This window comes from Pecten maximus, chromosome 14 (genome assembly GCF_902652985.1).
Source record: "Pecten maximus chromosome 14, xPecMax1.1, whole genome shotgun sequence".
In the NCBI taxonomy this organism is placed as follows: domain Eukaryota; kingdom Metazoa; phylum Mollusca; class Bivalvia; order Pectinida; family Pectinidae; genus Pecten; species Pecten maximus.
Window position 1 is genome coordinate 24666135 of NC_047028.1, and position 13295 is coordinate 24679429.

A 13295-nucleotide genomic window follows, 5' to 3' on the forward strand; every position below is an offset into this window, starting at 1 on the left:
GTTTTATTCTCCCGGTTTACTCGATTTACATATAACGGAATACGATCTTCTTAGAAAGCTTCTCTTCTTAGAAGAGTGCAAATCGAACGGGGCTCCGGGCTCGTTTGTTATGGTCACAAACAAGGAAGGAAAGTAAACTTTGACTGGTTGGAAATGGTAGGTAACGAAACTACAAGTGATTTTCTGGTAACAACATGAATACAGTATAGAATCAAATTCAGTCCGACTATTGACACATTTTTATTTCATAATTGCCATGTATTGGTGAAAAATGTTGCATGAACAACATGTGGATTGCTTGCTCTCTAAACCGGTCCACCTAATGAGTGACCTGTGGGGAATGAGTGTCCTGTGAGAGTTTTTTCACGCCCCGCAATTCGTTAAGTAATATTTTTAAATAATTTTTTCTGTATCATACAGATGAACGTCGAACCCATTACCATGCCAAATTGCACTTGGATTGGACGTGTGCATATTATGCATTTTTCACGACAAAGTTACGGTGCAGCGCACATGCGAGTGTCCTGTGAGGTTTTTTCACGCCCCGCAATTCGTTAAGTGACATTTTCGAATATTTTTTTCTGTATCATACAGATGAACATCTAACCGATTAATTTGCCAAATTTGACTTTGATTGAACGAGTGCATATTATGCTAATGTACCGGCAAAGTTACGATGCATTACACATGTGAGCGTCCTGTGAGGAATGAGTGTCCTGTGAGAGTTTTTTCACGCCCCGCGATTCATTAATAGACATTTTAAAATTATTTTTTCTCTAGCATACAGATGAACATAGAACATATTAGCACGCAAAATTTGACTATGATTGGACAAGGGCATATAATGCAAATATATGCAAATCTATCGGCGAAGTTACGGTGCACTACACACGCGAGTGTCCTGTGAGGAATGAGTGTCCTGTGAGTGATTTTACACGCCCCGCAATTCGTTAAGTGATATTTTTAATTTTTTTTTTCTGTTTCATACAGATGAACATCTAACCCATATCCATGCCAAATTTGACTTCGATTGGAAGTGTACATATGATGCATTTTTTACGACAAAGTTACGGTGCTGATCGATTTGTTCGCACGCCCCATTTACCTATGGTTATACACATGTACCACCTGTGTCCTGTGGCGCCGTGCCAACCTCGGGTACCTTGACGTGTTAGTTATATATATATTCTTGCCGCAGGCATGGATCACTGTTAATTAAACTGCTGAAACCTTTTTTTTCTTAAATGTGCGGGCCGGTTTGTGCTGCTCCTTTTACATGTATTTTACGCACATATGATAAATTAATGCATTGTTTAAGCTACTTGAGTTAGATGTATTAATATAGAATTGAACAATATAACTTATATAACTACATAATATATAACCAAATATAATGGTAAACTGTTATTAATACATATAATTTGTTAATCTCAGTCTGAAAACTTGTAATGTACAATCACAAACAGGTCGACAGGTGATATATTGTCATGTTAATAAAATTTGAGCGTTTTTGTTCACGCCCCGCAATTCATTATCTGATGTTTTAAAATTATGTTTGCTGTATAATAAAGATGGACATCTAATCGATTAATCTGCCCCGCAATTCGTTAAGTGATATTTTTAATTTTTTTTTTTGCTGTATCATACAGAAAAACATCTAACCGATTAATATGCCAAATTTAACTTAGATGGGACGTGTGCATATTATGCTAATGTACCGCCAAAGTTACGATGTGAGCGTCCTGAGAGGAATGAGTGTATGGATGGTTTAGTGAAGCCACTTCACTATCAATTACTGCCTCAATTATGTGTGGTAGTTAGGTGTCAACCCCCCGTGATGGCCTGTCAATTGTACAGTTTTGTTTCTCCAGGTAATACCGGCCACGTCTTATGTAGTAATTAATGACCCGTAACACGCGACTATTCAATACAGCCCCATGCTGTGTTGATCTAAATGTACGGGTCATGGACGTAATTGTCGCAACAAAGACAGTAATCAATGAAAGTATTTTTATTGTATTCAATGTAACAGGATAATTCGTGTTTTCAATTTCAACAAATTTTATTGTACAAGATCTTATAATACAAAGGGATTTGACAACAGGCTTAGCCTATATCAGTCTTCTCCCATATACATATGTAAATGACATTTTGATAATATAATATTGATAGCATTTTTCTAGACAACTTGAACAATAGAGCTATATAATTAGGGTTATTTATAACATTTGAACATACACTCATACACTCATACACACATCATTGTAATAGTTTAAGTAGTTTTTCATAGTTTAATGGAATAATTTCTAGTTGAAAAGTATCAAAAGTTCAGGAAATATTTTTATTTATATACGTAAACATTATATATATATATATAAAAAATAGATAATTATACAAAATTTTGTAGAGCAAAAGCGCTTCACCTACCTGACATTGAGAAAGATGAGTATTTTATTGAACAATGATAATAATATACATACATATTAATGAAATATTATATAATTAATTGATTCAATGAGAATTAAAACCTTCTCGAATTAGTTATAAATCTTTCTACATTATTTAAAACAAATTTGTTAAGATCAAGTGAAAGTTCATAGTTACCACATGTTAGTAAGTTAATATCTATAAAACCAACTTGTATAAATATGTCATGTATAAAGTGCCTTATATGGTTGTAATTTGGACAATAGAAGAAGTAATGGTCTAGATCCTCAGAGTAATAACCACAGGAACAGGCTGAATTTGGAATTAGATGATCTATTAATCTGTGATAATTTAAGTTGCTAGCAGAGTTTCTTAATTGGCAAAGAGTGATATTTAATTTTCTAGGTGAGCAAAGTTTAAATAAGTGAGTAGTATCAGTGTTTAAAGGCCTATTTCTATTCAATTTAGATTTAAAAATATTCAGTGAAGGAGCACTAGTTAAGTCTGTTTCAAGGGAGTTCCAAATTTTCATGACATCAATGAAGTAGCTGTTATCATACAAGTTTGTTCTGCATCGAGGAATATTAAAGAATCTATGATTTCTAAGGTTATGATGTGGAGCATTATTATTAATATAGGGTCTAACAATATCAAATAAATATTCAGGAGTCATTTTGTTCAATATTTTATACATTAGGATAAGTTTATGTTTGCGACGTCTTTCAATAAGTGGTTCTAAATTAGTTTCATTGTAAAGTTTATGATGAGATGTTCCACTTCTTAACCCAGTTATTATTTTCATTGCTTCAATTTGAATTGATTCAAGTAATTTCGACTCTAATTCGTGTTCCTTTTATTTATTTGCTAATAGATGTTTTAGTCGTCTTTTTTCTGTAATGCGTATTCTCGAGTGTTTCATGACACTTTTTGTGAAATATGGTTGGCCCTAAAAAGGGCCGTTTTGATTTATGTTGCTCCTACTGTCGTTGTTTGCAGAACAGTGCGAGTCTTATCTGGCGTACATATCGCTCTTGTAATGTTGTTGACAAGTGAACTCCGTCGGGAAATGCGTTGGTGTCTAAATGTTGTAACCCTCTTAGCCTCCAAAATGTCACGTCTGGATCATCATGGAATAGTAGCCGTAGTCTTTCATTGATGATAGTGCGTTGGTGTTCGTACTGGTCTGCAGTCATTCTCCTGGGTTTGTACCTCTTGAACAGGCTCCCTATATAACATTGCGTTCCGATTCGGGTGGTTAGTCGTACTGTCACTTACAAAATGGCGGGTCAGCAGTACGAAATTTTGACTAGCGTAAAGCGAGGGTCTATACGGGCGGAATAAACCACCTAGATTGGACTAAATGGGTGTTCCAGGGTAAATAGATATCTCATTTATCCATATATGTAAGGTAGGTGTTATGTCACACCCGATTTTATTGTATATCCACCAAATTCTTAGCGACACCAAACGGTGTCGGATAATTCCACGTTTTCATATAGTAGTGCGCTCTGGCCCTACACCAGACATGGTAACAGGGCCAGAGAAAACTCGGGCTAACTGAATATATATAGGGCATCCTGCTGTATGTTGTGCAGTGAGGTAGTCACCAACTACTACAATGATATATCACCCCTAAATGACCCTTGGCTGTTCATGAGGCGATAAATCCAGCAAAAATAAACAAATAAACACTGCATATTTATTTGGAACATTGAAGAGATCAAACTATAGCTAGCTGAGTAGCTTCTGCCTCCAATGCAACACTGGGGATCTCAAATCCATAATTCTTTCTTTCCTGCCTGTAATGTTTTTTCTGTTATTCTTTACTTACAATTGATGTCTCCATGACAATATCCTCATGTATTTAAACCCTGGCTGTTGTGTGTTAGGCACCTATATTTTAGCTATAAACAAACAATTAACATACCGACAGTCACATGTATTATAAGTTACAATGTTACAGAATGTGTATCGATGACAGGAGTACGTAATCATACAGTTGAATATCAGAATTATCAGGAAACAATTGTGGGACATCCAAACTCTAGACAATGGCTATCCCTTCATGAAGATACACACAGGTTTCACATCTTACGAGATTTTTTCTCCAATTGAACTTCCTTGTAAGGACAAACAATACCTAATTAACTAAAAACAGACAATTAATTTAGAAAAAGTACAAACAAATTTTGGCTGCAGTTATATATTGTTGCATGTACTATACATAAAATATCTGTTTTCTTAGGTGCTATTTGAGGAATGGAAGACAGCATTTGAGTGAAGAGGGTGATGCATATTGCTCTGCATATTGCTCAAAATGAACTTATCACTTTGTGGGTGTGGCTTCCTGGGGATCTACCATTTGGGTGTGGCAGTCTGTCTACGAGACCATGCCCCCTCCCTCCTCAAGAGCCTCAAGCGAGTTTGTGGAGCATCAGCAGGCTCGTTAATCAGCTGTGTGTTAGTGGCAGATCCAACCAAGATAGAGGTCATTTTCTAAGTAATTCTGTAAAAGTGAAACATGCTTGTCTGTTTTGTTTTGTTTTTAATTTCCATAGGGGCAATTGCCAGTGTTCAAATTTTCAAGCGTTTGTAAAAGTGCATTTATAGACTTCCTTTGACAAACTTATACCACAAGCTACCGGTTCATATTTGAAGCTAAATTATCTGACAAAGACACTGCTGTTATTTTTGTTCCTGGTAGGTCTGAAATCAAAGGTGGCTGTCATGGAGCCATCTTGAAAAACACATTTTATGCTTCTTCTCCAGTTCCACTGGTGCCATTGAGCTGAAAATTGGTAGGGATGTTAAGGAAGGGGAGCCAATTTTAACTAAGTGTTGTTATTTTTCTGCTCAGTGAAAACTTTGGCATGGCAGCCATCATAGATGGCCATTTTGTAACTTGATTTGTTATTTATTTGGGTTGGTCAGAAATCCAAGATGGCCACCATGGCCAACAGTACCACTGTGCTTGCTACTGAGTATGTATACTACAATAGTAGAAGGGTCTGATGAATGTTAAGCCTTTTGTTTTTCTATTGAACTACATGTAGTTAAGTTTTTAAAACTATGGACAATGAAAATGTTTTACTGATTATTTAGGGTTTTATTTAGGGTTTTATTTAGGGTCCAAATTTGTTAGTTTCAGCCTGAATAGGAACTGTTGACAAGTGTGATGAAGAGTACAGATATCCTAGTAAATCTTATTGTCTGAATTGGATAATATAGTTCCCTGTTAAACATTTTAATTCAATGTTACTTAGCAGTATCCCTCTTTAATATCTTGGGAATAGCATACTGCATTCACACATCTTAAATGAAATTTCACACATCCTTTGAAAAAGCAATTTGTTTCTGTAGTAGCAATAGAATTTTGAACTTAAATGTAGATTTGATTTTGACTTTATGACCTTAAACTTTTTTTTTAAATGTATGAAATGTCTTTCTAGGCCTGCATTGACTTCACTCTAAAACTGGCTGATGACATTCGTAAAAAACCTTTGGGAGCCATGACACCTGGGTTTAATCTACTGGTACCACTGCGTGGATTTCTAGAGGAGCATCTTCCCCCAAATGCCCATGAACTTTGTACTAATACTCTCTATGTTTCTGTAACAAATGCCCAGACAAAAAAGAATGAAGTTGCCTGCCAGTTTTCTTCAAATGAAGACCTTATACAGGTATAATAATGAATGGCCCTGCACAGGTAACCTGATCATGTTCTAAAGGACTACTTTCAAAGTGTCTTTGCACATGGACTTTTGGTCAATGCCTGTCAATGAAATATTCTTAAAGATAAAGTTTATATCAAATATTATCAAGTATTATGTATACATGTATATAAGCAAAATGTATGAATGATGTGTGAATGTTTATGTTTGAGTTATCTCCCTTAAATGTTAGTTACACGTGTAATTTTTTCATTTCATAGTAAATTTATATATTAATTTATATTTACACATTCCAATTGCCACCATAGGAGAAAATTTATATAGGCTTGGCCTGTTATTTAATCCTTTTGACAAATAACATCAAATGTCAATAAAATTTGCTGAAAGTGAAATGAAGTGTCTTTAATAGATTAAGTTTGTACAGGATAATCAAGCCTACAATGTTTTCTTACAATAAGCCCAGGGAGGCCAACAGATACTTTAATTTATAATCGAACTAGATGGTGAACTTATTTCAGTTCAATACAGAGGGCTGGAGACACAAGGTAGAGAGTTGTAGAAATTCAGACACAACGTCCCAGAAGGTGGAGAGTGGTTGTAATCTTGACGAATTTGTCGTAGATATCTATGTATACATGAGGTCTCATAAAAATTCCAGGTAATGTGTGTGTAAAAACAGTGAGCCCAACACAGAGATTCAATTATCCGATAAATTGGAGAGTTGTTGACATGTTTTGGCTGTATATAGGGTAGCCATCATCATAACCTGTTACCATAATCAGGGCAATTGAATGAATTTCGTGTACAGCTAACCGTTTTTACACACACATTATTTCAGTTCAGTTGAAATTATGCCATGGTATAAACTGCCGATACTACCTGTAATAATTGTTTTTTGTCTCCTGTTGTGTAGCACCTGATGGCCAGTTGTCATATTCCTTTTTATGCTGCTTTACGAAGTCCGGTTATATCAGGCAAGGTGAGACAGTTCTCCCTGACAACTTTTCAGACTCATTCTTATATTTAAAACCTCAGATATTTAGAGATCTAAACATCTCTTACATTTGTGGTGTTTTAATTTTGATGTCATTATTCAAAATAACATTTATGGAATAACATGATATCATATTAATGTTTGCTTCTTCGTTAGTATGAATTCTAGTTAACAGGGCATCCCTTGAGAGCATGTTTTTGATTCCCCAAAATGGAATCTGACTCTTGAGGTTAAAGTGATATGTCAGATTTCTGAGAAATAGTGATTTTACCTCTGATTTTACCTCTGAACTTGCTTAAAATGAAGGGCCAGATGGATACCCTGAGTTGAGCAATGCAGACAGAGTGTCCAAATGATGCTGATGTAACACTGTTCATGACGCTATGAATGCATTTTCTTCTGAAAGTTTTTAGACAGGGATACAATGTATTAATATCAATACTGTAATATCGCACAATGCGTATTAGTTAAAATACAATAATTTGTCGATAATTCATAATGTTTCACAGCAAAGCAACTTGTCAAGGCCTAGCCAGAGTTCACGCCAAAATCTGTATGTCAAAACCTGTCAAACATTGTTATCTCGAAGTCAGTATGATCAAGAAAAAACCTGGAGATATGTCCTGAGTATTTGAGGAACTTAGTATATCTTATATAGAACTTTCACTGCCAAGAACACAGGCGCTTGCATAGAAAATGTTATTTTCATTTTTTTTTTGACAGTGGTATGTGTAATCTGTTAAGCTTAACAGATTACACATACAACTGTCATATCAAAAAAAAATTGAAAGTCATATTTTCTATGCAAGCGCCTGTGTTCAAGAACTGAATAAGTTTTACTGTATCTTAACATTGGTTGTTGGGACCAAAGGAAAATTGGGCTGGCCAAGTTGAGGAGTTTTGAATCCATTTGTAGTTTTATTCCGTCATCATGCACAGAATATGTTTAAAACAAATTGTTGTATTTTTGTTTTGTTTTAAGAAATACATGGATGGAGGTATGACAAACAACCTAGTGATATTTGAGGATGGTCGGACGCTGACAGTGTCGCCCTTCTGTGGACCCCAAGACATCTGTCCACGTGACAAGCCGGGCAAGGGCTGGTACTTCAACTTTGCAGAACAGCATTTCCAGATGAATAAGAGGAATATGGTGAGAGGTATCCATGCCTTGTTTCCACCCTCACAGAAAAACTTGAAAATTTATCTCAATCAGGGTATGAAAGATGCTGAAAGGTTCCTTCGAACGGAGGGACTATATGTGTCTTAACCAAGAGATCTCTAAACCACACTGTGATTCTATCATCTATGACTAAATGACATTGTAATTTTTATCTGTATTTTTCTGCCAATAAGCCCATGCCTGGTAATAAGCCCAGTCCACAAATCATTGTCCATCCCTACTTAAGTTTATGTGTTGACCCCCATGGCATATTACAAGTATGGAATCAGTTATTTACAACATACGAAAGCTCATTTTTGACAACTGTTTGAAACATGTCATCACAAATTGAACATGTTAAATCTGATTTAGAAGGCATGAGATCATAATTTTATGTCCATTATTTTAAGTATAATTATGTGTGCTCAATTGCATACAGACCCCAATGAACATTAGAAACTAGTTTGTTTAAATTGATGATAATAAGTATAGTGCAAAATTAAGAAATGTTGAAAAATCTGTTTTGAAAAATAGCCACAGTCCAAATACGTTTTAGTGCTTTGTCTTCCTTCATATTTGATGTTTATGTTTGATATGTTTTTGGAGTATTGCTATGATATTAGCCTTTTTAATTAAATGATATGTTAAAGGGACATCACGGTAAAAAACTTTTTTTTAATGATTGTACATGTTTTGTACACTTTCTGTTTTGTTTCTATGTTAACACAATATTCACATCGATTTTAAGTATCCAGCTCAATCACATGATTTAGTCAGGAAATCTCTCTTGAATATACATGTGGCACTGATAATGTCAGCTGTTTGTAAACGAGGCGGGACCACATGATGTGTGTAGTCACAGTGCGTAAACACCTCTTTTTCGACATCAGATTTGGTTATAGTTGTGGCAGATTTTACTTGATAACTTGAAATCAATTCAGAATTATGAAAAAGTTATATTTATCACCATAATTGTACCAAAGTATATACGTAAACAACAGGTAGAGCAAAACATACGTATACGTTGTCCTCGTCTGTCAATACGCTCGTATTGGCAATTCAGCAGGATATGTGCATCTGCTTGCTTGATAAGGGTCCCATTTTCAATGTTGCTTCCCTAGCAAAATTCTAGGGTTTCTTATGCCTATTTGGCCATCTATTAATTTGTCACTGATACTGTAACCCTTTTCAATCGTAGACGAGGGAGCACCATTATTGTTTAAAGAAGTGTTGTTTGTTGTGCTGTAGTGTTATCATATATATGACACCAAAAATTCATCTATGTCCAGACTGTTGAGCAACAGCGTGAAATTTCTCTTTTAACTCACAGCTTTTTATAAAAATTTCAGTGAAATCCAATTATCACTGTTCTTAAGATGATACTCTTGATTAATGTATGGAATAGTTAAAAAATAACAGTACAAACAAAAAAAAAGTTTAACCGTGATGTCCCTTTGGTATGTTAATGATTACTGTATGTTTATGATTTGTTAATGATTACTGTATGTTAATGGTATGTTAATTACATGTTAATTATGTTTTAATTGTGTATATTAATGGAACATTGATGACTGTTTACTCACCTTTTTGAAAACATACATACTTTTCAAATACCTTATAAATATTTTCCTTAATTGAGAATAAACAATGTTACAACTTATATTTTTGACCAAACATTTATATAACTTTTAAAAGGATTGTAGAAAAAACAAGATATTTGGCATTCAATACAAATTTAGAGTTACATACGCTAGAGCCAAAGTAATATTCATTAAAATTGTATCATTATTCAGCTAATTCCAAGGACTCTTCAATGATGCCAAGGGTCTTAAGGGTTGGTACCAAGGAGTTAACAGAAAAATTGTTTATTATTTTTATATTATTCTGTTGAAGTAAAATCTTATACACACCAGACTTATTCTACAAAAAATATACCGTATCGATAAAATTGTATTACTTATGTTCAATAAGTTGACACAATACTATTTAATGATTAAGTTTGAATAGATACAGTGTTACCAAAGAAAACCACAATCTTCATAGACAAGTGTTTATTTTCATAACAAAAATGTGCCCTTGAAATTTACTTTGAATAGTATTGGTATATATATGAAATTTGATTAAAATGGATGTGATATATTTTTATAAAGTATTATATTTTCTAAATCTTGATAAATAGATGTGTATTTTACATAAACACGGCCATATTTGTGAACAGCATCACTTCTTACTAATAAGTATTTATAATACGTTTTTACAGATATTGGGGTTAGAAAGGTTTTTACCAAGCTCCTGTGCTAAGACTTATATGTACTATGCTTGGGGTTAGAAAGGTTTTTACCAAGCCCCTGTGCTAAGACTTATATCTACTATGATTGGGGTTAGAAAGGTTTATACCAAGCCCCTGTGCTAAGACTTATATGTTCTATGATTGGGCTTAGACATTTGTACCAAACCCCTGTGCTAAGACTTACATGTTCTATGATTGGGGTTAGAAATTTGTACCAAACCCCTGTGCTAAGACTTATATGTTCTATGATTGCGCTTAGAAAGGTTTTTACCAAGCCCCTGTGCTAAGACTTATATGTTCTATGATTGGGGTTAGAAAGGTTTTTACCAAGCCCCTGTGCTAAGACTTATATGTTCTATGATTGGGGTTAGAAATTTGTACCAAACCTCTGTGCTAAGACGTATATGTTCTATGATTGGGGTTAGAAATTTGTACCAAACCTCTGTGCTAAGACGTATATGTTCTATGATTGGGGTTAGAAAGGTTTTTACCAAGCCCCTGTGCTAAGACTTATATGTTCTATGATTGGGCTTAGAAAGGTTTTTACCAAGCCCCTGTGCTAAGACTTATATGTTCTATGATTGGGGTTAGAAAGGTTTTTACCAAGCCCTTGTGCTAAGACTTATATGTTCTATGATTGGGGTTAGAAATTTGTACCAAATCCCTGTGCTAAGACTTATATGTTCTATGATTGGGGTTAGAAATTTGTACCAAACCCCTGTGCTAAGACGTATATGTTCTATGATTGGGGTTAGAAATTTGTACCAAACCCCTGTGCTAAGACGTATATATAATATTTACATGTCATGTTTACTGTGGTGACATATCAATGCTATTCAGGTTAATCTGGATAATACTTGTACTGGGTATAAGTATTTGTGAAAAGCAGTAATCACATGCGTTATTACTACAGACACAGGGACATGGCACAAATCCCATGTTCTTATAAAATTATTATAGATATTGTAATACACTTATACAGACCAGTCCCTGTGCTAAAAAGTGTATATGTACTTTTAAATTTAATGTTCACTATTTCATCTGTGCTGCTTATACAGTCACATATCAATATGATTTGATAATATGTACAATAAAATATATCTATAAAAACAATCTTCATATAAACAGAATAGAAAAGTGATCTATGTGTATATATTCAATGTGCTTTGTCTCAACTTATTGCCTCAGAATCTGTTATTTGAATTTATCTAATTTTACAAATTCAAGCATTATCCTGTCACATAATCCTTAAGATCACATGAACTTGAATTTATTTTTAGCTGACCTTAATAGCTTAAATTTGATAATGTAATGTTTTATTGTGCATAGAACCAAGCAATACATACGTAACCTTGGTGAATACTAGCCGCGATATGCCGCTCCGCTAGAGAGATCTTCTCTTTAGCTCGATCGATTGAGCGTAAGACTAGTAAACCAGAGGTCCCGGGTTTGATCCCTAGCGGCAGCAATGATTTAGATTTAATTCATCATGTGCTCTGTTACACATACCGGGGTATATAATACTGGGCTCTACTGGGTTTGGGTATGAGTTTAAGTATTGATTTAGGTAGTTTACCCCGAAATCCAAATTACCTATAGTACATTGGTAATCTGTGCTCGGATCTTAGGCCTGCACATGCACTGTTAGGCCTAATTCTTTCTCAACACAGGGCTTGGGACTGGCTATGGCAGTGTTTCAATTATATACTAGGTACCCTGTTTAAAATTGAGTATTTGCAGATTAAATTCCAAGAGGAAGACATTTTTGTGAAAAAAGAAATAATAAATATTTTTTCAATGCTACATGTATGTCATATAGGTATTCATAAACTTGATGCTTTTTCATCTTTGACAGAGCCATTCACAAACTTGATAGGAAAATATTACCAAGGATTTAAAATGACAGTGTTGAATATATCCCTTATGTGTTCTCTGTAAACTCATTTCATAGGCTAGCCATTGTCCCATTTTGTCTGGAGCTACAGGGCAATTTATTATATTTTTATGTACCTGATTTGATACCATTTGTGATAGAGTAACCTCCCTTGTCCCAATCATATAAATAAGTAATAATGTATTGAACTTCCTATTTCTTCCATTAAAAAGAACAGTATACATGATGTATGTGAATATTTAAAGTTATGTTCAGGAATAGATTGATATACATGTATTGTTACAAAGTACAAAATATTTCATGTCATAAAAAATATTTGTCTTTTCTTCCACTTCCTCTACCTGTTCTTGACTTTATTTAGTGATATTTCTATGTACCGTAATCAGTTAAAATGTCTGAATTTTGCAAAAAATATCATACCTTTTGAGTCTAAAAATGGTATAAAAGTACCTTCTTACTACCATATAAACAAACAAATCATTTTTAATTTGTGGCAGATCAATTTACAAACATTTGTACTACCCTGATTTTTCACAGCTGTTTTGCATTGTATGAGCTGAACAGTACGAAATATTTGCACTCATTATAAAATTGATAGGATATCAGCCTAACAAAGCAAAGTTTGCAATCCAAGCCCAGCAGAATTAATGAGTTTATCCAATACTATGTATTGAATCTGATTCTTCAGTTTTGGATTCCCTGATGCACTGTATATACTGTAAACGTGGAAACTTACGCAAGGGGGAAATTTACGCTAATTACACAGAGTCCTTTTGATCGCGAAAATTTCTCCCACACATATTTATTTGATATTAATTTGCATAATCTCGAACTACAAACGAAGGTGGATCGATCAC

The 13295-nt window shown here is 34.3% G+C and overlaps 1 protein-coding gene across 1 annotated transcript; it reads left to right on the forward strand.

Annotated features, from left to right (window-relative positions):
- Positions 1-68: 68 nt before the first annotated feature.
- LOC117342890 (patatin-like phospholipase domain-containing protein 4) lies at positions 69-12916 on the forward strand. The gene is made up of 5 exons (XM_033905180.1): positions 69-156; positions 4673-4915; positions 5877-6107; positions 7012-7077; positions 8075-12916. Exons 2-5 carry the CDS (start codon positions 4745-4747, stop codon positions 8360-8362), a joined length of 756 nt encoding a protein of 251 aa, XP_033761071.1. The 5' UTR covers positions 69-156; positions 4673-4744; the 3' UTR covers positions 8363-12916.
- Positions 12917-13295: the final 379 nt, after the last annotated feature.